General features: G+C 36.6%; 1 protein-coding gene across 4 annotated transcripts in view; it reads left to right on the forward strand.

Annotated features, from left to right (window-relative positions):
* GABRA3 (gamma-aminobutyric acid type A receptor subunit alpha3) overlaps positions 1 to 26,223 on the forward strand; it is a 390,132-nt gene that overhangs the window by 153,741 nt on the left and 210,168 nt on the right. For all 4 annotated transcript variants that reach the window (XM_027607297.1, XM_027607296.1, XM_027607295.1 and 1 more), the window contains one exon: positions 9,499 to 9,620. In XM_027607297.1, the coding sequence (XP_027463098.1) occupies positions 9,499 to 9,620 (122 nt within the window). The remainder of the gene's footprint in view (positions 1 to 9,498; positions 9,621 to 26,223) is intronic.

The following is a 26,223-nucleotide window of genomic DNA, read 5'->3' on the forward strand; positions in this document are numbered from 1 at the left end:
TGATGGTATTTTGATAAGGATTGCATTGAATGTGTAGGTTGCTTTGTGTAGCATATACATTTTAACAATATTTGTTGTTGCAATCCATGAGTTTGGAATGTTTTTCCATTTCTTTGTGTCTTCCTCAATTTCTTTCATAAGTGTTCTATAGTATTCAGAGTACAGATTCTTTACCTCTTCGGTTACGTTTATTCCTAGGCATCTTATGGTTTTTGGTACCATTGTAAATCGGATTGATTCCTTGATTTCTCATTCTTCTGTTTCATTGTTAGTGTATAGAAAACCAAGTTACTTCTGTACATTAATTTTATATCCTGTGATTTTGCTGAATTCCTATATCAGTATTAGCAATTTTTTGGTGGAATCTTTTGGGTTTTCTACATAGAGTATCATGTCGTCTGCAAAGAGTGAAAGTTTCACTTCTTCTTTGCCAATTTAGATGACTTCTATTTCTTTTTGTGGTCTGATTGCTGAGGCTAGGACTTCCAGTGATATATTGAACAACAGTGGTAAGAATGGACATCCCTATCATGTTCCTGATCTTAGGGGAAAAGCTTTCAGTTTCTCCCCATTGAGGATCATATTTGCTGTGGGTCTTTCTTATATGACCTTTATGATGTTGAGATATGGTCCCTCTATCTATACATGCTGGAGGGGTTTTATCAAGAAAGGATGTTGTATTTTGTCAAATGCTTTTTCTCCTCTATTGAGAGGATCATATGGTTCTTCTTCCTTTTATTAATGTAGTGTATCACATTGATTTGTGGATATTGAACCACCCCTTCAGCTCAGGAATAAATCCCATTTGGTTGTGGTGAATAATCCTTTTAATGTACTGTTGGAACTGGTTAGCTAGTGTCTTGGTGAGAACTTTTGCATTCATGGTCATCAGGGATACTGGACTGTAATTCTCCATTTTATTGAAGTATATGTCTGGTTTTGGGATCAAGGTAATGCTGGCCTCATAGAGTGAGTTTGGAAGTTTTCCTTCCATTTTTATTTTTTGGAACAATTTGAGAAGGATAGGTGTTAATTCTTCTTTAAATGTTTGGTAGAATTCTTCTGGGAAGCCATCTGACTCTGGAGTCTGTTGGGAGATTTTTGATTACTAATTCAATTTCTTTGCTTGTTATGGGTCTGTTCAGCTTTTCTATTTCATCCTGTTTCAGTTTTGGTAGTTTATATGTTTTTTTGGAATGCATCTATTTCTTCCAGATTGCCTAATTTGTTGACATATAATTCCTCATTCTCTTATAATTGTATTTCTTTGGTGTTGGTTGTGATCTCTCCTTTTTCATTCATGATTTTATTTTTTTTCTTTTCTTTTTGAATCATCTGTCTAGGGATTTATCAATCCTATTAATTCTTTCAAAGAAGCAGCTCCTAGGTTTTTTGATCTGTTCTACTGATTTTTTGATTTCTATATCCTTGTTTTCTGCTCTATACTTTATTATTTCTCTCCTCCTGCTGGATTTAGGCTTTATTTGCAGTTCTTTTTCCAGACTCTTTAGGTGTAAGTTTAGGTTGTGTATTTGAGACCTTTTTTATTTCTTGAGGGAGGCCTGTATCACTATATACTTGCCTCTTAGTACTGCCTTTGATGCATTCCAAGGGTTCTGAACTGTCATGTTTTCATTTTCTTTTGCTTCCATGTAGTTCTTTAATTCATCTTTAATTTCCTGATTGACCCATTCATTCTTTAATAGGATGCTCTTTATCCTCCATGTATTTGTGGTCCTTCCAAATTTTTTCTTGTAGTTGACTTCAAGTTTTAAAGTATTGTTGTCTGAAAACATGTATGGACTATCTCAATCATTTTGTACCAGTTGAGACCTGATTTGTGACCTAGTATGTGATCTAATCTGGAGAATGTTCCATGTGCACTTGAAAAGAATGTGTATTCTGTTGCTTTAGAATGAAATGTTCTAAATATATCTGTTACGTTAATCTGATCCAATGTGTCATTCAAAGCCCTTGTTTCATTGTTGATCTTCTGCTTAGATGATCTGTCTATTGCTGTGAATGGGGTTGTAACATCCCCTACTATTACTGTATTATTATCAATGTGTTTCTTTAATTTTGTTATTAATTGATTTATATATTTGGCTCCTCCCACATTAGGGGAATAAATATTTGCATTTTTAGATCTTCTTGTTTGATAGACTCTTTTTGTTATGATATAGTGTCCTTCTTCATCTCTTATTATAGTCTTTAATTTAAAATCTAGTTTGTCTGATATAAGGATTGCTATTCCAGCTTTCTTTTAATGTCCATTAGCATAATAAATAGTTCTCTACCCCCTCACTTTCAATTTGTAGGTGTCTTTGGGTCTAAAATGAGTCTCTTGTAAGCAGCACATTGATCAATCTTGTTTTTTTTAAAAAGTCTATTCTGAAACCCTATGTCTTTTGATTGGAGCATTTAGTCCATTTACACTCAGAGTAATTATTGAAAGATATGAAGGTAGTGCCATTGTATTGCCTGTAAAATTATTTTCTTGTACATTATCTCTGTTCCTTTCTGGTCTTTGTTACTTTTGAGCTCTCTCTTTCCTCAAAGAGTCCCCTTTAACATTTCTTGCAGGGTGGTGTAGTGTGCACAAATTCCTTTAGTTTTTCTTTGTTCTGGAAACTCTTCATCTGTCCTGTTCTGAATGACAGCCTTTCTGGATAAAGTATTCTTGGCCACACATTTTCCCCATTTAGCATATTGAATATATCATGCTTGTCCTTTCTGGCAGTCAGGTCCCTGTGGACTGGTCTGCTGCCAGCCTTGTTTCTACCCCTGTAGGTTAAGGACCTCTTGTCCTAAACTGCTTTCAGTATTTTCTCTCTATCTGTAATTTGCAAGCTTCAGTATGTTGAGGTGTTGACCTTTTTTGTTGATTTTGAGGGGGGTTCTCTGTGCCTCCTGGACTTGAATGCCTGTTTCCTTCCCCAGATTAGGCAAGTTCTCAGCTATAATTTGTTCAAATAAAACTTCTGCCCCCTTCTCCCTCTCTTCATCTTTTGGAATCTATATTTTCCAGATATTATTTCACTTTTCAGATTTGAATTCTTGAAGTCTCCCTTTGTGATCCAGTATTTGCCTTACTCTCTTCTTTTCAGCTTCCTTATTTTCCATCATTTTATCTTCTATATCACTGACTCTCATTTGCTTCATTTATCCTTGCTTTCTGAGCCTCCATTTGGGGCTGCATCCTCGTAATAGCATTTTTAATTTTGGCCTGATTATATTTTAGTTCTTTTATTTCTATAGTAAGGGATTCTCTAGTGTCCTCTATGTTCTTTTCAAGCCCAGCTAGTGTCTTTATAATCATTGTTTTAAATTCTAGTTCAGACATCTTACTTATATCTGTATTGATTAAATCCCTGGCAGTTAGTACTACCTCCTGTTCTTTCTTTTGGGGCAAATTTCTCCATCTCATCATTTTGTCCAGAAAAGAATAGAAAAGAGAGAGAAAAAACAGCAATAACAACAACAACAGAAAAAAAAGAAGAAAACAAAAACAATAGAAAATAAGAAAAAATTAAACAAGAAACAAAACAGAACAGAAGATAAAACTAGATTCTGAGTGTATTTCGGTCTGCTTGTTAAACTAGATCCCAAAATATGAAAGAAATACTTATATACATAAAAAATAAAATAAAATACAAGAAAGTAAACCAAAAATACTATATATATGTATAAATACTATACATGTATAGTATAAATGTATGTATATATATACATATATATTTATACATATATAGTTTTACATATACTATATATATATTTATAAATACTATATATAAAAAATAAAAAATTAAAAAAATAAAAAATAGCTGGAAAAAAATACAAATGAAAGACTAAAGAATAAAAAAAAAGTGCCACAATGCTATATGTTTTGAAGAGCTGAAGCTTTGCAGTTCTCTGTGATCAGTAAACATGCGGCTAGCCAGTTGTTCCTGCTGGTCTTCTGGGGGAGGGGCCTGTTGTGCTGATTCTCAGGTGCCCTTCCTCTTCTGGAAATGTGCCTCTCTAGCCAGGAGGCCGGACTCAGTGTAAGCAGCTCTGGATACCACTATGTGGCGCTGTTTTGCTCCTTAAAGGTTTTCAGCCTGGATGGGCAGAATGAAAATGGCAGTGCCCTGATGTCTAGCCCAGGAGTTGAAACTATGTGCCCCCACACTCTTCAGTGAGTCCTCACAGAAAAGCAGTCAATCACTCTTGTCTCCTTGGTTTCTGTCTGAACTGTGTTCACCCATCCTGTGACTGAGCATTTTTATTCAGCCACGCAACTGAGTTTCATGTCTCAAAATATTCCAGACTCCTCTGGCATGGACCCAAGCTGTTCCTTCCAGGGGAGGGGGGGAGCCCCACTATGTTTCTGCCTTTTGCTGGGCCCCTGTCTGGAGACACAGTCTAGAAAACCTAGACTCACTCTTTTCAGCTGGCTTCCCCACTTCTGGGAGCTCTGCTGCACTCAGACACCTCAATTCTTCTTGTGACCCCGGGCATCCTGAGACCACACTGTTATATGTGGGATTCCACTCCACTTCACCACCTGAGCACCTTTAAGCTATGGATGTCCTCCACTGTAGCTGACTTCTAAAAGTTCCAATTTTGTACTATGTTGTTTATAATACTTTGCAGTAGCCTCCTTAAACTGGCTCCTTCCCCTCCGCCATATCCTCTGACATAGCACTCCGGATTCAAGTCTCTGCACCTCCTACCTTCCAAAAAGTGGTCGCTTTTCTATTTGTAGAATTGCAGCTTTTGTTTTCTCAGATCTCCAATTGATTTTCAGGTGTTCAGAATGATTTGATAACTAGCTGAATTCAAGGGACCAGATGAACTTAGGATTCCCTACTCCTCCACCATCTTATCTCCTTAAATTTGTTTTATTTTTAAAAATCTGTTCTTTCCCAGAAGATATACAGTATTAGGGACAATGACATCCTTTTAATGAAGTAAATTTCTCTTCTCTTTGGGTTGTTGTATGAACTGTATCAGCAGCTCCATCTGTGCCTCTCCTGTTCCCCCCCCAACATAAATATACCTAGGACCTCAGTGTAGTTGAAATAATGTTGTTACTACCACTATGCTGGGTTTAATTCCAGGATGTTTAATGATTTTAATATTGCCCCATAGCATAGAAGTGCCTGTATTTCTTTTTTTATATTAATACATTTGAGGTATATTTCCTTGAACAGAAATTATTTTTTTAAAAGACTAAGATTTAATTATACATTTTTAATTTGAAATATAGTTGGCATACAATGTTATATTAGTTTCAGGTGTACAACATAGTGATTTGACAGTTCTATACATTAAACTGTGCTCACCAGGATAAGTATAGTTACCATTTGTCACCATGTAATATTATTACAATGTTACTGATTATATTCCCTATGCTGTACTTTTTATCCCCATGACTTATTCATTTTACAACTGCAAGTATGTACCTCTTAACCCCCTTCACCTATTTTTTCCATCCCCACACCCCTTTCCCCCCCGCAACCACAAGTTTGTTCTCTGTATTTATGGTTCTGTTTCTGTTTTTTTGTTTGTTCACTTGTTTTTCATTAGATTTCATATATAAATGAAATCATATGATATTTGTCTTTCTGACTTATTTCACTTAGGCCCATGCCCACTTCAGCTCCAACCATCTTGCCAGGGTGCCCTTTGTATGCAATGCCCTGAGAAACCCTCCCCCCAGCTTACTCCTACTTCAGCTGTCTTGCCAGGGTGCCATCTGTATGGAGAGCCACAGGACTCCCCTCTGGTTCATGCCCACTTCAGTTCCGGATACCCTACCAGGGTGGCCCTAGCTCAGAGTGCCCTGGGATCCACAGCCTACACTTCCTAGAGCACCAGCCAGCCAGCCAAAGCCATCAGGCCCATGCAGTCTATAAAGGGGACATCCCTACCCAAGGACATTCCTTCAAATTTAGGAGAAGTAGCTATTCCACCTAATTTATAGACACAAACACAGAAAGTCAAGCAAAATGAGGAGACAGAGGAATATGCTCCAACTGAAAGAACAAGACAAAACTTCAGAAAAATAACTAAATAAAAAGTGCCTGTCTTGCAAAGGTGTCTCATTACATTTTAGAAGTTGGTGGGGATAGCAGAGAAGCAACCTCAGTGTATATGGAGCTTTACCATTTATGAAGCAAATTTTTATTTGTTATCTTATTTACTTATTTCTTCCAAAAACGTTCTAAGATAGGATATTATTATCCCCATTTTACATGTAAGGAAATAGGTCACACAATCAGTTAATGGCAGAGCCAGGACTAAAACTCTGTTCATTTTCTATGGACTTAGTACTATTCCATCTTTAGATCTAAAAAATGACTAAGCCTGCCTTACCTATACATAGCATATTAGTAACATTATTTTCATGTTTAAATGGTAGATTATTAATATTAAACCTAATTGGTAATAACAGATATGAGGCAAAATAGGCATGGCTGCATCAGTTTTATCAACTTAATAAGCATGTGACTTTGAACAATTTCTTTCTTTTACCAGTGTCTTAGGTGCTTCATCTGTAAAGTGGGAAAAAATAATTGTATGATCTCTAAGGCTCTCCACAATCCTGACATACCATGAGTCTTTGTTGTTCCCCTAAACTACTTTGGATTGGAACAAACTACAGAATTTTCATCTTGTTGCAGTTGAATTACTGAAGAAGAGAGAATTCTGACTTGGGTTCTAGAGTAAACCTTCTAGCTCTCCATACAATAATTTAGTGCACATCAGGAGAAAAAATGATTAGTAGCCAAGTGCAAAATCACAGAGAAACCTATTGAAAGTTGTTTTGGAGTGATATTTAATAGCATTGACTTTTTTTACTTAAAAGTTTATAAGTTATTAGTGTAGAATGCTGCTAGCATAATCACATCAGCAAGGAATGGAAATGCAGTCATGGAAGTTAGTATTTCAGTAAAAGAGGTGGCATAGTATATAGTATATCTCATATTCAATAATTCTAGTTCCAAATTTTAGCTTCCCATTAACATTCAGGGCAGTTAAAAAATTATGTTCAGGGGGTTTAGAATTCCCATCTATCAATCCACCTGGAGTGAATACAATCTCTGAAGCCCTTTATAGCTAATCTATAACTCTGTGAGGATTCTCCTTTCTATCTGCTTTCAATAATCAAGGAATTTATAGATCTATATCCCAGAAATTGAATCAGGCTAACCAGGGCTAAGGGTCCCCACAGTGAAAGTTAAGGGATAATGAGTAAGTGGTGTGAACAAAATCAGTTGAGCCTCTCTCTCCACAGCCTATGTAAGGTGGATTCAGAATATTGGCGGATTGAGCTAAGTGTGAGCTTCACCTGAAGGGTGTCTGTATTTATCTCTTCAACATGTTAATGTCAGTTTGTTAGCTCTGCAGTGTAGTTCCCTCCTTTCTTCCCCTTCCCCAGTGAGGTATCTGTATCACTTCTAGTGCTCTGTCCACTAACCCAGCCAATCAACTCTATTCTTCACTGGGTTCTAGCGCCTCTCTGGCCAAAGTTTTCTTTGTCTTTTGGCTGATGGGGGTGCCAATATTTTTTTGTTACTATTTGCATTTGAATAATGCAGTCAAATGCATACAGTACTATTTCAGAAAAGGAAAAAAAAAAACAAACTGTGAATACTTCCAGATATTAAACATTAAGCCTGGCAATTTTAATATATTATTAATATTAATACAACCCATCTGTGATAGCCAAATTTTATTTTAAAATTAAAATAATTATTTTAATTTTAAAGATGAGAAAGCTATTACTAGAGGTGTTATATGACTTGCCTAAGGTCACACTAATAAATTCAAATGTATGTGTCTAGACTCTTTAAGCCAAGTTCCCTTTTTCCTTCCATGTATATCTATGTTATCATTTGATTGTCTCAGCAACCCTGTAAGCAAGGAAAGATTACTCACCTTGTTTTACCTTTTTTATGCTCTATCACAATACCTAAACAGAGGCACATAGTTGATGTTCAATAAAGATGTATTGAATGATTAAGTGAATTGAATTAGGCTTACGAATTAAGGAAATTGAGAGCTAAAATGACTTTTCCAAGGTTATCTGCTGGAGTGGCAGTTTAGAGTGAGAACTGTTCACTTTTGATGTTTTTATTATGTAGACTTTTCTCATAAAAGGAACCTTTGTAGCCACTAAGAATAAATATTTGTGGGAAGACATATTGACTCTTAGGACTCCTTCTCAACTGTTATTTTATGTTTTTTATAGACTTGACTAACTGGTTGCTAGGAACAGTTATATCTATTAATGGAAACCTTCTGGGTCCAAGGTAAGAATAGAGATGCAATAGTGTAACTTGCTTAATGGTCTACTTCAAATCATGAATAGAGCTGGCAGTAGAACCCAGGATTCCTGACTCCTAGTTTATTAATTGATTCTACACTATGTTTCTTGATCCTTGGCAACAGCCATCTGTTTCACTATACCCTCTTTTCTCCTAAATTACGCAGAGAGTTTCATTTTTAGTCCTGTGAAACCACAACAAGCCCCTCCTCACAAAGTGAAAATATCAGTCAGCCTGGACCTGAGTAGGTGGTTATTAAAGTGCCTAGTGCTTGGAAAGACTTACAGAAGGCATCCAAACTGGATAATCAGGAGGTAGCTGAGGGTCAATAGAAAATTAGAAAACTTGGATTCCAGTCCTATTTTAGCCTCTCACTAGCAATATGATGGGGGGCAAATTTGATGGTGTCCTCTTCGAGCTTATTTCCCCATGTATAAAATGAGAAAAATTAGAGAATCTCCTAAGAGTCCTGGTAGCTTTACATTTAATGGAGTACTATTGTTTTGTTGCCCTATCTCCATAGGTGGGAGGTAGGTAGACTAAATGCACTTCAACAATCTGGCTCTGTTGTTCTGTGAGCCTATGCTTCTCTAGGCTAGAAGAGGGATAAGTTCTTTGTAACACAATTTTCTTTTTTAAATTTTGTGGACTGTTCATTCATGCAGCAAAATTTGGTGAATAGCTTCTTTATAAAGATGTATTTATTTATTTTGTGGGGGGGGGGCAAAGGAGAGAGAGTCCTAAGGAGACTCCATGCTGAGCATGGAGTCCAACCCGGGACTCAATCTCATGACCCTGAGATTGCGACCTGAGCTGAAACCAAGAGTTGGACACTTAACCGACTGTGCCACCCAGGTGCCCCTTGGTGAATAACTTTATGACGGGTACTGTTCACAGGCACATTCTGTTAATTTCTGCTTGTGTTTCTTCACTACTGGGCTGGAGCTGGAGCACATTTGGTTAACCTCTTGACAAAGCTGGAGTAAGGCCTCAAGTATAGTGACCACCACCTGCCTTTTACACAGATAATCATTGTGATGAATAGGAAGTGCTGATTTGGTTAAGATACAGGGCTATTTATTTGGCCCACCCTATTGATTGAAATCTTCTTAAAGTAATTACACATGTAATTGTTTCCTATGAAGAATATTATTTTTTATCTCTTTTTCTTCCACTGTCTCAGACTCTCTCCTAAGCATGCCCCAGATATTCCTGATGACAGCACTGACAACATCACCATATTCACCAGAATTTTAGACCGTCTTCTGGATGGCTATGATAACCGACTACGACCTGGGCTTGGAGGTCAGTTACTATTTTAAGATCCTTTTCTTGATTATTGTCATCTAAAAAGATTCTTAAGGTAACTTCAGCACTCTACTGACCAGTGAGTTTAGTGCAAAGTTGGGTTTCATCCTTCTGAGCACTAGAAATTAGTTCTAACCCTTCATTTTATGGTCAATCTCTCTGGTATGGTTTTGGAAAATTCTGAATTTTACTTAGCTAAATGCATATAGGGTATTATACCACAATATTTGGCCAAACCCATTTCTGGTAACAAAATACCAATCCCTGCCTGAACAGGAGGTGTGGCCCAGGCATATCTGGGAAGCATGCTTTTGTTTTCAAAACCCTGAGCACATATCAGCCTGAAATTCCAGTTAGGAGCAACCTGCTGGCTAGGTGAGATCTTAGTTGGCCATTAGTTTAGTATGATCAGCAATATGATCACAATGAGATAAATGCATTATAATATATGATGGGCTGTACTGAAATGGCAAGTATGCAGATGTATGAATTTAATTTTTTCCTGAACCATTTGAGAACTAGTTGCCGATATCATACCCCTTTGTCCCTAAATACTTCAATGTGCTTTTTCTTAGAACAAAGAAATTAATTTACAAAACTAATCCTTCACTGTGCAAAGCCTTTTATCTTGATGAAGTCCCAATAGTTCATTTTTGCTTTTGTTTCCCTTGCTTCCGGTGATGTGTCTAGTAAGAAGTTGCTACAGCCAAAGTCAAAGAGGATGATGCCTTTGTTCTCCTCTAGGATTTTAATGGTTTCCTGTCTCACATTTAGGTCTTTCAACCATTTTGAGTTTATTTTAGTGTACAGTGTAAGAAAATGGTTCAGTTTTGTTCTGCATGTTGCTGTCCAGTTTTCCCAACACCAGAAGACACTGTCTTTTTTCCACTGGATAATCTTTCCTGCTTTGTCAAAGATTAGTTGACCATATAGTTGTGGGTCCATTTCTGGGTCGTCTGTTCTGTTCTGTTGCATTGATCTATGTGTCTGTTTTTGTGCTAGTACCATACTGTCTTGATGATTACAGCTTTGTAATAGAGCTTGAAGTCCGGAATTGTGATGCCGCCAGTTTTGTTTTTCTTTTTCAGAATTGTTTTGGCTATTCCAGGACTTTCATGGTTCCATACAAATTTTAGGATGTTTTGTTCTAGCTCTGTGAAAAATGCTGGTGGTATTTTCATAGGGATTGCATTAAATGTGTAGATTGCTTTGGGTAGTATAGACATTTTAACAATGTTTGTTCTTCTACCCTATGAGCATGAAATGTTTTTCTATTTCTTTGTGTCCTCTTCAATTTCTGTCATAAGTGTTCATTAGTTTTCAGTGTACAGATCTCTTAACTCTTTGGTTGGGTTTATTCCTATGTATCTTATTGTTTTTGGTGCCATTGCAAATGGGATTGATTCCTTGATTTCTTTTTCTGCTGCTTCATTATTGGTGTATAGAAATGAAACAGATTTCTGCACATTGATTTTGTATCCTGCAACTTTGCTGAATTCATGTATTCTAGCAATTTTTTGGTGGAGTCTTTTGGGTTTTCTACAGAGTATTGTGTCGTCTACAAAGAGTGAAAATTTGACTTCTTCCTTGCCTATTTGGATGCCTTTTATTTCTTTTTGTTGTCTGATCGCTGAGGCTAAGACTTCCAGTACTATGTTAAATAGTAATGGTAAGAGTGGGCATCCTTGTCTTTTTCCTACTTGTAGGTGAAAAGCTCTCAGTTTTTTTTCCCATTGAGGATGATATTTGCTGTGGGTCTTTCATATATGGCCTTTATGATGTTGAGGTATGTTCCTTCTATCCCTATTTGTTGAGGGTTTTTTTTTCTTTTCTTTTTTTCATTTTTTATTGTTATGTTAATCACCATACATTACATCATTAGTTTTTAATGTAGTGTTCCATGATTCATTGTTTGTGCATAACACCCAGTGCTCCACGCAGAACGTGCCCTCTTTAATACCCATCACCAGGCTAACCCATCCCCCCACCCCCCTCCCCTCTAGAACCCTCAGTTTGTTTTTCAGAGTCCATCGTTTCTCATGGTTCATCTCCTCCTCCGATTTCCCCCCCTTCATTCTCCCCCTCCTGCTATCTTCTTTTTTTTTCTTAACATATATTGCATTATTTGTTTCAGAGGTACAGATCTGTGATTCAACAGTATTGCACAATTCACAGCACTCACCATAGCACATACCCTCCCCACTGTCTATCACCCAGCCACCCCCTCCCTCCCACCCCCCACCACTCTAGCAACCCTCAGTTTGTTTCCTGAGATTAAGAATTCCTCATATCAGTGAGGTCATATGATACATGTCTTTCTCTGATTGACTTATTTCACTCAGCATAACACCCTCCAGTTCTATCCACGTCATTGCAAATGGCAAGATCTCATTCCTTTTGATGGCTGCATAATATTCCATTGTATATATATACCACATCTTCTTTATCCATTCATCTGTCAATGGACATCTTGGCTCTTTCCACAGTTTGGCTATTGTGGACATTGCTGCTATAAATATTGGGGTGCACGTACCCCTTCGGATCCCTACATTTGTATCTTTGGGGTAAATACCCAGTAGTGCAATTGCTGGATCGTATGGTAGCTCTATTTTCAACTGTTTGAGGAACCTCCATACTGTTTTCCAGAGTGGTTGCACCAGCTTGCATTCCCACCAACAGTGTAGGAGGGTTCCCCTTTCTCCACATCCCCACCAATATCTGTCATTTCCTGACTTGTTGATTTTAGCCATTCTGACTGCTGTGAGGTGGTATCTCATTGAGGTTTTGATTTGGATTTCCCTGATGCCAAGCGATGTTGAACACTTTTTCATGTGTCTGTTGGCCATTTGGATGTCTTCTTTGGAAAAATGTCTGTTCATGTGTTCTGCCCATTTCTTGATTGGATTATTTGTTCTTTGGGTGTTGAGTTTGTTAAGTTCTTTATAGATTTTGGATACTAGCCCTTTATCTGATATGTCATTTGCAAATATTTTCTCCCATTCTGTCGGTTGTCTTTTGGTTTTGTGGACTGTTTCTTTGCTGTGTAAAAGCTTTTTATCTTGATGAAGTCCCAATAGTTCATTTTTGCCCTTGCTTCCCTTGCCTTTGGTGATGTTTCTAGGAAGAAGTTGCTGCGGCTGAGGTCGAAGAGGTTGCTGCCTGTGTTCTCCTTTAGGATGTTGATGGACTCCTCTCTCACATTTAGGTCTTTCAACCATTGGGAGTCTATTTTTGTGTATGGTGTAAGGCAGTGGTCCAGTTTCATTCTTCTGCATGGGGCTGTCCAATTTTCCCAACACCATTTGTTGAAAAGACTGTCTTTTTTCCATTGGACATTCTTTCCTGCTTTGTCAAAGATGAGTTGACCATAGAGTTGAGGGTCCATATCTGGGCTCTCTATTCTGTTCCATTGATCTATGTGTCTGTTTTTGTGCCAGTACCATACTGTCTTGATGATGACAGCTTTGTAATAAAGCCGGAAGTCCGGAATTGTGATGCCGCCAGCTTTGCTTTTCTTTTTCAACATTCCTCTGGTTCTTTGGGGTCTCTTCTGGTTCCATACAAATTGTAGGATTATTTGTTCCATTTCTTTGAAAAAAGTGGATGGTATTTTGATGACATCACATGCCATCTTTAATGCCCATCCCCCAGTTGCCCCATCCCCCACCCACCTCCCCTTCAGCAACCCTCAGTTTTTTTCCCAGAGTCCAGAGTCTTTCATGGTTTGTCTCCCTCTCTGATTTCTTCCCATTCAGGTTTCCCTCCCTTCCTCTATGGTTCTCTGCATTATTCCTTATGTTCCACATATGAGTAAAACCATATGATAATTGTCTTTCTCTGATTGACTTATTTCACTTAGCATAATCCCCTCCAGTTCCATCCATGTCAATGTAAATAGTAGGTATTCATCCTTTCTGATGGTTGAGTAATATTCCATTGTATATATGAACCACATCATCTTTATCCATTCATCTGTTGAAGGACATCTCGGCTCCTTCCACAGTTTGGTTATTGTAGACATTGCTGCTATGGACATTGGGGTGCAGGTGCCCCTTCATTTCACTACATATGTATCTTTGGGGTAAATACCCAGGAGTGCAATTGCTGGGTCATAGGGTAGCTCTATTTTGAACTTCTTGAGGAACCTCCATACTGTTTTCCAGACTGGCTGTACCAACTTGCATTCCCACCAACAGTTCAAGAGGGTTCCCCTTTCTCTACATCCTCACCAACATTTGTTGTTCCCTGTCTTCTTAATTTTAGTCAGTTTTGGTAGTTTATGTGTTTCTAGGAATTTATCCTTTTCTTCAGAATGCCCAATTTGTTGGCATATAATTTTTTCTTAATATTATCTTATAATTGTATTTTTGTGGTGTTGGTTATGATCTCTCTTTCATTCGTGATTTTATTTATTTAAGTCCTTTCTCTTTTTGATGAGTCTGGCTAGTGGTTTATCAATGAAAATGAGCAATTTTTAAATCTTTCGAAGAACCAGGTCCTACTTTCATTGATCTGTGCTACTATTTTTTTATTTATATATCATTTATTTCTGCTCTAATCTTTATTATTTCCTTTCTTCTGCTGGTTTTAGGCTTTATTTGTAGTTCTTTTTTGGCTCCTTTAAGTGTAAAATTAGGTTGTGTATTTGGGACTTTTCTTGTTTCTTGAGGAAGGCCTGCAACACTATATAATTCCCTCTTATGACCACCTTTGTTGCATCCCAAAGGTTTTGGATTGTCATGTTTTCATTTTCTTTTGCTTCCATATATTTTTTAAAAATTTCCTCTTTAATTTCCTGGTTGACCCATTCATTCTTTAGTAGAATGTTCTTCAACCTCCCTGTATTTTTGGTCTTCCCAGAATTTTTTGTGTGTTTGACTTCAAGTTTCTTAGTGTTGTGATCTGAAAATATGCATGGTATGATCTTTTTGTACTTGTTGAAGGCTGATTTGTGACCCAGTATGTGATCTATTCTGGAGAATGTTCCATGTGCACTCGAGAAGAATGCATATTCTGCTGCTTTAGGATGAAATGTTCTGAATATATCTGTTAAGTCTATCTGATCCAGTGTGTCATTCAAAGCCATTGTTTTCTTGTTGATCTTCGGCATAAATGATCTATTGCTATAAATGGGGTTTTAAAGTCCCCTACTATTATTGTATTATTATCAATGAGTTTTTTTAAGTTTGTTATTAATTGATTTATATATTTGGGTGCTCCCAACTTGGGAGCATAAATATTTACAACTATTGGGTCTTCTTGTTGGATAGACCCCTTTATTATGATGTAGTATGCTTCTTCATCTCTTATTACAGTCTTTGGTTTAAAATCTAGTTTGTCTGATATAAGGTTTACTACCCCAGCTTTCTTTTGATGTCCATTAGCATGATAAATCCTTCCCTATCCCCTCCCTTTCAATCTGCAGGTGTCTTTAGGTCTAAAATAAATCTCTTGTAGGCAGCATATAGATAAGTCTTGTTTTCTTTTTTAATCCATTCTAATACCCTTTGTCTTTTGATTGGATCATTTAGTCTATTTACATTCAGAGTATTTATTGATAGATATGAATTTAGTGCCATTGTATTACCTGTAAAGTCATTGTTCCTGTAGATTGTCTCTATTCCTTTCTAGTTGTTGTTGCTTTTGTTCTCTCTTTTTTTGCTCAGTGTTCTCTTTAATATTTCTAACCATGCTAGTTAGTGTTCACGAATTCCTTTAGTTTTTGCTTGTCAGGTAATCTCTTTATCTGTCCTATTCTGAATGATAGTGTTGCTAGATAAAGTATTCTTGGCTGCATATTTTTCCCATTTAGCATGTTGAATATACCATTGCCACTTTCTTCTGGCCTGTCATGTTTCTGTGGACAGGTCTGCTGCTAACCTTATGTCTTTACCCTTGTAGGTTAAGGAACTTTTGTCACTAGCTGCTTTCAGAATTTTCTTTTTATCTTTGTATTTTGCAAGTTTCACTATGATATGTCTTGGTGTTGACCTGTTTTTGTTGATTTTGAGGGGAGTTCTCTGTACCTCCTGGACTTGAATTCCTGTTTCTTTCCCCAGATTAGGAAGCTTCAGCCATAATTTGTTCAAATAAACCTTCTTTGCCCTTTACCTGCTTTTCTTCTTCTGGAACTCCTATGATATGGATATTATTGCATTCTATGGAATTGCTTGTTCCTTAAGTCTATGTTTGTGATCTAATAGTTTTCTTTCCCTCTTCTTTTTAGCTTCAGTATTTTCCATAATTTTATCTTCTATACCACCAGTTCATTCCTTTGCTTCTTCCATCCTCTTTGTGATTACATCCAGTTGATTCTGTATCTCAGTTATAGCATTTTTTAGTTCACCCTGATTAGTTTTTTAGGTCTTCTATGTCTGTAGTGAGGGTTTCTCTGGTGTCTTCTATGTTTTTTTTTTTTTTTCCCAAGCCCAGCTAGTGTTCTTATGACAGTTTTTCTAAATTCTTGTTCAGATATATTGCTTCTATCTGTTTTGAATAAATCCCTGGCTGTGGTTCCTTCTTGATCTTTCTTTTGTCATTTTGTCTAGGTTTTGTCTTTTGCATGTTATGAAAGCTTGATATGTTTCCTGTTCCTGAGAGTAATGCTATATTAATAAGGGATAATAAACTGTCCAGGGCCTGGCAATTCAGGAAGTGTTTCTGGTGTATGCTGTGTGCATTCAGCTATTGGGTTTTGGCTGCTTTTTCCCACAAGTCAATCCTCTAAAGAGTTCTTTCTTGCTTGCAGTGGAGAGTGTTTGGACCTTTAACTAGATGTGCTTTGATTTGTTTGTTAAAATAAGCCTGGTTAAAAAAAAATCCTGATCCAAAAATGAGAAAAGGAAAAAGAGTAAGAAAAACAAAGAAACAGACAAAAAAACTATAAGCCCGATTCTAAAGAAAAAGAAAAAAGAAGCCTGATCTAGAAGAAGAGAAAAAGGAAACAAACAAACAAGCTAAAAACTATAAACCTGATTCCAAAGCGGGGGAAAAAAGCTTGGTCCTATTTCCGCCAGAACTGAAGCTGATGCTTTGAAGCATTCTATGATCAGTAGACTTGGTGCATGTGGGGGCAGCCTGTGCTGGTCCTCTGGGTAGGGGACTGCTGTACTGGCTTACAGTCAGACCTGCCCAACTAAAGATGTCCCTGTAGGGTGCAGGGGGTGGGGTTTGGTGTAAATGGCTCCACCCCCAACTGGGAGTGCTGTGTTTTTCCATGAAGTCCCACTGTTCTAGTGTGTGTGGGGAAGGTGACATCACCCCACTCTCTTGTCCCCCGGGAGGGAAGCTCGTGCCCACCACCATTCAGGAAACCCTCACAGAAAAGTGAACCATCTCCCCTATTGTGTCCCAGGCTTCTATCAGATCCCTACCCTCAACCTGTCTATGCCCATGCCATCAGGATCCCTGGCTCCATAATTCTCCTGTGTTTTATCTCTGGCATGTGGCTGGGACTCAAAACTTCAAATCTTAAAAGACCTGGAAAGATGCAGACCTGCTCCTCTCCTCTAGAGGAAAGCCTCACAGCACTGTGTCTGGTGCTGTTGGTCCCAAAAGAGCAATTGCGTGGTCATATGGGGGCTTGTAGTTTATGGTGAAGCACAATAAAAAGCTATGACCAGGTTATCTGCCCTTTGCATGTGCTTCTGTCCCTTGCTGATGAACAGCTGTTCAATGGTGCCTGGCGAGTCTTTTGTCCTTGGAGAGGCAATATAGTCCTTCCAAATATAGTCTAGGAAGGGAAACATTCTCTCCCAGTGTGACCCAGGGGATCTCAATACCATGCTGTCCACTCTCCGCTCCTGGGCCTCTGGCCTCCTTTACCCCAGGAGCACTGCTGGCCACCCAGCTTGACTCTGGCCAATGGCATGGACTTCTAAAACCTCAGAAGTTGAGCTTCATTGTTTGTAAAAACTTGTGATAGTTCTTCTCCATTCCCCAGTCAGTGGTTTTGGGGGGTGTGTTTGAGGCACTGCTCTCTCTCCCCCTCTCTTTCTCTGTGTCCTCTCCTCCACAGTACCATGGATTTTTCTCTCCCCCAGTTCACATCTCTGCACCTCTTACCTGCCATGTTCTCTCCCTCTAATTGTGCAAATTGTTCTCTTAATCCTCAGCTTGATTTCCTAGGTATTCAAAATGATTTGTTGTTGATCTGGCTGTGTTTGAAGGAATGAGTAAGCCCAGGGTCTCCCATCTTAACTCCCTTCCTGGTGCTATTTTCTAAAACAGGGAACATTGGAAGAGGAACAGGATATTTGTTTTTATTCTATTTCTTTTGGAGTTGTGGTTGGAACATATAAGGTAGGGGAAGAGGTGGAAATTAACTGGTTGTAGACATGTAGAGTTTGACTACCCATGAAAAATATGGGTGGAGTTTTTTGCTATTGGGTAATATAGAGTAACAGAGACAATATTTACCTTTATCACTAGTTCTAAGTAATCTGATTATATCCCTTTGTGTAATTTTATTAATATTTCTTATTTGTTGAGCTTCTTTGTGGAAACTATAATTGTCATCAAATTTAGAATGTTTTTTTATCATTTTTTTCTTCAAATACATTTTTGCTCCCCTTCAGATAAAGAGAAAATCTTAAAAGCAAACTAAAACAAAACATTATGTTCAGAGGGAAAATTTTAGAAGGTCAGCAGGCTTCTTGTCATAAATAAGCAAGCAAGAATGTAGTTAGCAACAGCTTTGAAGTACTGGAGAAAACCTCTCAATCTAGAATTATGTAACCAGAGATAATATATTTTAAAAATATAGGCACAATAAATACTTTTTCAGACTCATAGAAGCTGAAAAATTCACCAACTGATGTGTACTGCAAAACATGTAAATGGAAGGGTGTCAGGCAGAAGGAAAATAATGCTAGATAGAAATAGGGATTTATACAAAGGAAGGAAGAGCAACACAAATAAAACTATGTGGGCAAATATAAAATATTTTTTTCCAAATCTCTGTAAATGATAAATGACTACTTAAACTTAAACTACTTAAAGCAAAAAATAATAACAGCATATTTTGTGGCTTGAAATGTATGAGGAAGATGTATGACAACAATAGCACAGAGGCCAGGAGAAGATGAAATGGAAATATACTGTTGAAAGTTTTTTACACTGCACATGACATGATTTAATATTACTTGTAGGCAGATTCTGATAAAGATGTGTGCTGTAGAACTTAAAGAAAAATTATAGCTAATAAAGCAAGAAATGTTATAAAAATAGAATAATAAAAATAATTGATAGGAAGGCAGAAAAAGAAGAAAATGTAACAAAAATAGATAAATAGAAAAGCGATAGCAACCATATCAATCATCACATTAAATATAGATAATTCAAACATCCATTTTAAAAGTCAGAGATGGTGAAATTGGATTATTTTTTAAAGCAAGATGCAAAATTACTGAGAGAAACCCACCTTAAATATAAAGCCGTAAATAAGTTAAAAATAAAAGGATGGAAAATGGTGCATCATGCCATCACTAATCAAAAGAAGGTTGGAATGGCTATTTTAATATCTAATAGGACATATTAGAGCAAAAAATATTGCTAGCAATAAAGAGGGCCTTTTCGTAATGAAGGGGTCAATTCATTAAGAGTACATAACAAACCTAAATATTTCTGCACCTAGTCACAGAGCATCTAAACACATGAAGCAAAGATTGAGAACTGAAATCAGAAAAAGGTTATCTCTAATTATAGTGATTTCAATCGTCCTCAATAAGCAATAGAACCGTAGATAGAAAATAGGTAAAAGTAGCAGAAACAGGAGGCACACTATCAACCAACTTGTCTTGATTGGCATTTATAGAACACTCCAACCAACAAAAGCAGAATACATATACTTTTCAAGTATACTTACCTTTACCAAAATATACCATATTCTTTGTCATAAAAAAGATTAAAAGAACTTATAACATATAAAATATATTCTCTGGCCAAAATGGAATAAAATTAGAAATTAAAAATAGAAATATATCTTAAAAATCTCAATGTATTTGAGAACTAAGAAATATACTCCTAAATAAATCACGACAAAGAAGAACTTAAAAAAAAAAGTAAAACTTTTTTTTTAATTATGTTATGTTAATCACCATACATTACATCATTAGTTTTGGATGTAGTGTTCCATGATTCATTGTTTGCATATAACACACAACGCTCCATGCAGTACATGCCCTCTTTAATACCCATCACCAGGCTAACCCATCCCCCCACGCACCTCCCCTCTAGAACCCCCAGTTTGTTTTTCAGAGTCCATAGTCTCTCATAGTTCGTCTCCCCCTCCAATTTCCCCCCCTTCATTCTTCCCTTCCTGCTATCTTCTTCGTTTTTTTTTTTTAGCATATAGTGTATTATTTGTTTCAGAGGTACAGGTCTGTGATTCAACAGTCTTACACAATTCACAGCACTCACCATAGCACATGCCCTCCCCAATGTCTATCACCCAGCCACCCCATCCCAATGTAAAACTTTTTCAATTGAACAAAACAAAAAATGTGATATAAAGCAGTGCTAAGAGAAAAACTTATAACATTAGATGGCTATATCAGAAAAGATTAACCTTAAATTAATGCCCTAAGCCTTCACTTAAGAAACTAGAAAAAAAGAAGAGCTAACAATAGTGATATAAATAATAAATATATGAGCAAGACTCAATAGGGCAAAATTTCTGAGTCATGGTTCTGATTCTAAGGGTGAGAACAGTGGCATACTTTTCTCTGAGGGACAATCCCACTTTAATTACCAGGTGCTTTGTGGAGGGGTATTGGTAGCAGCCCCAAATTTCCTCAGCTCACACTTTCCAGCATGGATCACTGCTCCACAAGCCAGATCAAGGCCACTTGAGGCCATAGTACTCTCAGCACTGCCTTACCCAAATTAGAGTCACTGGCATGATGTATTCAAAGTGCTGAAAGAAAAAAAAAACCCTATAACCAAGAATATTCTTCTTTTTTAAAGATTTTATTTATTTATTTGACAGAGAGAGACACAGTGAGAGAGGGAACACAAGCAGGGGGAGCGGGAGAGGGAGAAGCAGGCTTCCTGCTGAGCAGGGAGCCCGATGCAGGGCTCGATCTCAGGACCCTGGGATCATGACCTGAGGTGAAGGCAGACGCCTAACGACTGAGCCACCCAGGCGCCCCAACCAAGAATATTCTACCTGGCAAGATTACTACTCAGATTTGAAGGAAACATAGTTTTACAGACAAACAAAATTTAAAGGAGTTTATCACCACTAAACCAGCCTTACTAGAAATGTTAAAGGGATTTCTTTAAGTGGAAAAGAAATGACTATACAGTGGCTAACAGAACATAATAAAAAAAAAGAAATGGCCATAATTAGACATAAGAAAATTATAAATAAAAACATGTAAAATATAACAGCATGTACATAAAACATGGAGGAGGGAGGGAGGAAGGACTCAAAAAAAAAAAGAAAAATATATTTTTTAAAGAATGTATTTGAACTTAAATGACCATCAACTTAATACAGACTGCTATATACTTGGGATTTTATATATGAACCTTATGGTAACCACAACCCCAAACATATAATAGATACACAGAAAATAAAGAGAAAAAAAGCCAAACATAACACTACAGAAACTCATCAATCACTGCAAAAGAGAGCAACAGAAAAAGAAAAGAACAGAGAAGAACTACAAAAACAACCAGAAAATAAATAACAAAATTGCAATAAGTACATACCTATCAATAATTACTTTAAATATAAATGACCTAAATGCTCCAATGAAAAGACATAAAGTGGTGGAATGGATTTAAAAAAAAAAGCAAGACCCATTTATATGCTGCCTATAAGAGAGAGACTCGCCTCAGACCTAACGACACATGAAAGTGAAGGGATGAAAAAATATTTACCATGCAAATAGAAGTGAAAAGAAAAGAAGCCTGGGCAGCAGTACATCAGACAAAGCAGACTATTTTTTATCTTTTTTTATATTTTATTTTTTTTATAGGGGGAAATAGAGAGAGGGGGGAGGGGCAGAGAGAGGGTCTTAAACAGCCTCCACGCTCAGCACAGAGCTTGATGTGGGGCTTGATTTCACAACCCTGAGATCATGACCTAAACCAAAATCAAGAGTCAGGTGCTCAATCAACTGAGCCACCCAGGCACCCCCAGACAAAACAGACTTGAAAACAAAGACTAACAAGGGACAAAGAAAGACATTACATAATGATAAAACAATCCAGCAAGAGGATATAAAAACTGTAGATATCTATGCACCCAAAAATGGAGTACCTAAATACTTAAAGCAAATATTAATAAACATAAAAAAAGAAATTGATGGTAACACAATGATAGTGGAGGACTTCAACATCCCACTTATATCAGTGGATAGGTCATGTATGCAGAAAATCAATAAGGAAGCAATGTCTTTGACACATTAGATGGATGGACATAACGGATATATATAAAATATCAATCTAAAACAACAGAATACACATTCTTTTCAAGGGTATATAGAACATGCTCAAGAATAGATCGCATGTTAGGCTACAAAGTCTCAATAAATTTAAGAATATTGAACTCATACCATGCATCTTTTCCAACCACAATGGTATGAAACTACAATCAATCACAAGAAAAAACTGGAAAAAAACACAAATATGTAAAGGCTAAACAACATAATACTAAACAACCAATGAGTCAATGAAGTAATCAAATTAAAAAATTTAAAAAATATACAGAGACAAATGAAAATGAAAACACAATGTTCCAAAATCTTTGGAGCACAGTGAAATCAGTTCTAAGAAGGAAATATATGGCAATATAGGCCTACATTAAGAAACAAGAGAAAGCTCAACTTATACCTAAAGGAACTAGAAAAAGAACAAAGCCCAAGGTGATTAGAAGAAAGGAAATAATAAAGATGAAAGCAGAAATAAATGAAATCAAGACTAAAAAAATCAATAGAAAAATCAATAAAACCAAGAGATTTTTCTTTGAAAAGATAAGCAAAATTGATAAACCCATAGCCAGACTCATCAGGAAAAGAGAAAGGACCCAAATAAATAAAATCAAAACCAAAAAAGAAGTAACAACTGACCAAACAGAAATACAAAGGATTATAAGAGAACACTATGGAAAATTACGTACCAGTGAGTTGGACAACCTAGAAGAAATGGATAAATTCGTAGAAACATACAATCTTTCAGCACTGAATCAGGAAGAAATAGAAAATCTGAACAGATCAATTACAAGTAATAAAATTTAATTGATAAACCAAAACTACCAAAAAATAAAAGCCCAGGATCAGATGGATTCACAGGTGAATTTTATCAAGCATTTAAAGAAAAGTTAATACATATTCTCTTTAAACTACTCAAAAAAATAGAAGTGAAAGGAAAAATTTCAAATTCATTCTATGAGGCCACCCTTATCCTGGCACTACTGGAAGTAATAAATGAATTCAGTAAAGTTGCAGGATACAAAATTAATACCCATAAATTAATAGTGTTTCTATACAGTAATAATGAAGTAGAAGAAAGAGAAATTAAGAAAGCAATTCCATTTACAATTGTTCAAAAAGAACAAAATACATAGGAATAAATTTAACCAAGGAAGTGAAAGACCTGTACTCTAAAACTGTAAAACACTGATGAAAGAAATTAAAGACAACACAAACAAATGGAGAGATATTTCATGCTCATGGATTGAAAGAGTTAATGTTATTAAAATATCCTAAAGTATAGATCATTTACTTCTTTGGTTAGGTTTATTCCGAGGTATCTTATGGTTTTTGGTGCTATTGTACATGGAATCGTTTCTCTAATTTCTCATTCTACAGTTGCATTGTTAGTGTATAAGAAAAGCAACTGATTTCTGTGCATTGATTTTGTATCCTGCCACATTACTGAATTGCTGTATGAGTTCTAGTAATTTGGAGGTGGAATATTTTGGTTTTCCACGTAAAGTATCATGTCATCTGCAAAGAGAGAGAGTTTGACTTCTTCTTTGCCAATTTGAATACATTTTATTTCTTTTTGTTGTCTGATTGCTGTTGCTGGGACTTCTAGTACTATGTTGAACAATAGTGGCAAGAGTGGGCATCCTTGACGTGTTCCTGATCTTAAGGGAAAAGCTCTCAGCTTTTCCTCATTGAAGATGATATTTGCTGTGGGTATTACATAGATGGATTTTATGAAATTGAAGAATGTTCCCTCTATTTCTATACTCTGAAGAGTTTTAATCAGGAAAGGATGCTGTATTTTGTCAAATGCGTTTTCTGCATCAATTGAGAGGACCATATGGTTCTTCTCTCTCCTCTTATGTGTTTTTGTCACATTGATTGATTTGTGAATGTTGAACCACCCTTGCATCCCAGGGATAAATCCCACTTGGTCATGGTGGATGATCCTTTTAATGTATTGTTGGATCCTATTAGCTAGGATTTTGTTGAGAATTTTGGAATCTATATTCATCAGGGACATCAGTCTGAAATTCTCCTTTTTGATGGGGTCTTTGCCTGGTTTGGGGATTAAGGTAATGCTGGCCTCATAGAATGAGTCTGGAAGCCTTCCTTCTGTTTCTAATTTTGAAACAGCTTCAGGAGACTAGGTATTATTTCTTCTTTGAATGTTTGGTAGAATTCCCCAGGGAATCCATCAGGCCCTGGACTCTTGTTTTTTGGGAGTTTTTTTTTTTTAAAGAATTTATTTATTTATTTGACAGAGAAAGACACAGCGAGAGAGGGAATACAAGCAGGGGCAGTGGGAGAGGGGGAAGCAAGTTTCCTACGGAGCAGGGAGCCTGATGCAGGGCTCAATCCCAGGACCCCAGGATCATGACCTGAGCCGAAGGCAGAATCTTAATGACTGAGCCACCCAGGCGCCCCTTTTGGGAGGGTTTTGATCACTGCTTCAATCTCATTATGGTTATTGGCCTATTCAGCTTGTCAATTTCTTCCTGTCTCAGTCTTGGCAGTTTATAGGTTTCCAGGAAGGCATCCATTTCATCCAGATTGCTCAGCTTATTGGCATATAGTTGTTGACAGTAATTTGTAATAATTGTTTCTATTTCCTTGATGTTAGTCGTGATATCTCTCCTTTCATTCATAATTTTATTAATTTGGGTCCTTTCTCTTTTCTTTTGTAAAAGTCTGGCCAGTGGTTTATTGATCTTATTAATTCTTTCAAAGAACAAGCTTCTAGTTTTGTTGATCTGATCTACTGTTTTTCTGGTTTCTACATCATTGATCTCTGTTCTAATCTTAATTATTTCTCTTCTAATGCATGGCTTAGGCATCGTTTGTTGCTTTTTCTTTAGTTCTTTAAGGTGTAAAGTTAGTTGGTGAATTCGGGATTTTTCTCTTTTTTTGAGAGAGGCTTGGATGGCTATGTATTTCTCCCTTAGGACCGCCTTTGCAGTAGCCTATAGGTTTTGGACCAATGTGTTTTTGTTCTCATTGGTTTCCATGAATTGTTTAAGTTCTTCTTTGATTTCCTGGTTGACCCAAATATTCTTGGTCTTTAGCCTCCAAGTGTTTGAATTTCTTCCAAATTTTTTCTTGTGATTGAATTCCAAAGAACACTCATGAAAGAAATTGAAAAAGACACAAAAAGATGGAAAAATATTCCATGCTCATGGATTGGAAAATAAACATTGTTAAAATGTCTATGCTACCCAGAGCAATCTATACCTTCAACGCCATCCCAATCAAAATTCCAATGACATTTTTCAAAGTGCTGGAACAAATATTCCTTAAATTTGCATGGAATCAGAAAAGACCCTGAATCACCAAGGAAATATTGAAAAAGAAAAACAAAGGTGGGGCATCACATTGCCTGATTTCAAGCTATATTAGAAAGCAGTGATCACCAAGGTAGCATGGTACTGGCACAAAAACAGACAGATAGACCAGTGGAACAGATAGTCAAAGATATGGTGACAGATAGTAGCTATACTTGTAGTGACCATAGCATCACATATAGAGAAGCTGATTTATTATATTGTACACCTAATACTAATGTAACACTGTGTGTCAACTCTACTCAAATAAAAAATTTAAAAAATAAACTATGAATGATAAACCACCCTTGCATTCCTAGAATAAACTCTGCTTGATCATAGTACATTATCATTTTATATATCACTGTATTTAATTTGCTCATACTTTGTTTTGGAGTTTTGCATTTTTTAAGTAAATATTGGTCTATCAATTTCCTTTATTTGTAATGTCCTCATTCAGTTTTAGCAATAAGTTTATGCTGATCTCATAAAAAGAGCTAGAAAGTTTCCCCTCCATATCTATTTTCTGAAAACGTCCATGTGAGATTAATGTTATATTTTCCCTAAAAAATTAGAAGAATTCACAGGTGAAACTATTTGAGCCAGTCGTTTTGTTTGTGAAAAGGTTTTTTATCAAGTATTAAACATCAGTACTAGACATTAGACGATTACATTTTCTGTTTCTTCTCTCGTGTCTATAGGAAGTGTTTTTCAAGGAATTTATCCATTTTATACATGTTGTGAAATTTATTGCCAAGAAACTGTTAATATCCCTCCTCCTCCTCCTCCTCCTTTAGACTGTAGCACCTGTAGTGATAATCAACTTTCCATTCTTAATATTGG

Source organism: Zalophus californianus, chromosome X (genome assembly GCF_009762305.2).
Source record: "Zalophus californianus isolate mZalCal1 chromosome X, mZalCal1.pri.v2, whole genome shotgun sequence".
In the NCBI taxonomy this organism is placed as follows: Eukaryota; Metazoa; Chordata; class Mammalia; order Carnivora; family Otariidae; genus Zalophus; species Zalophus californianus.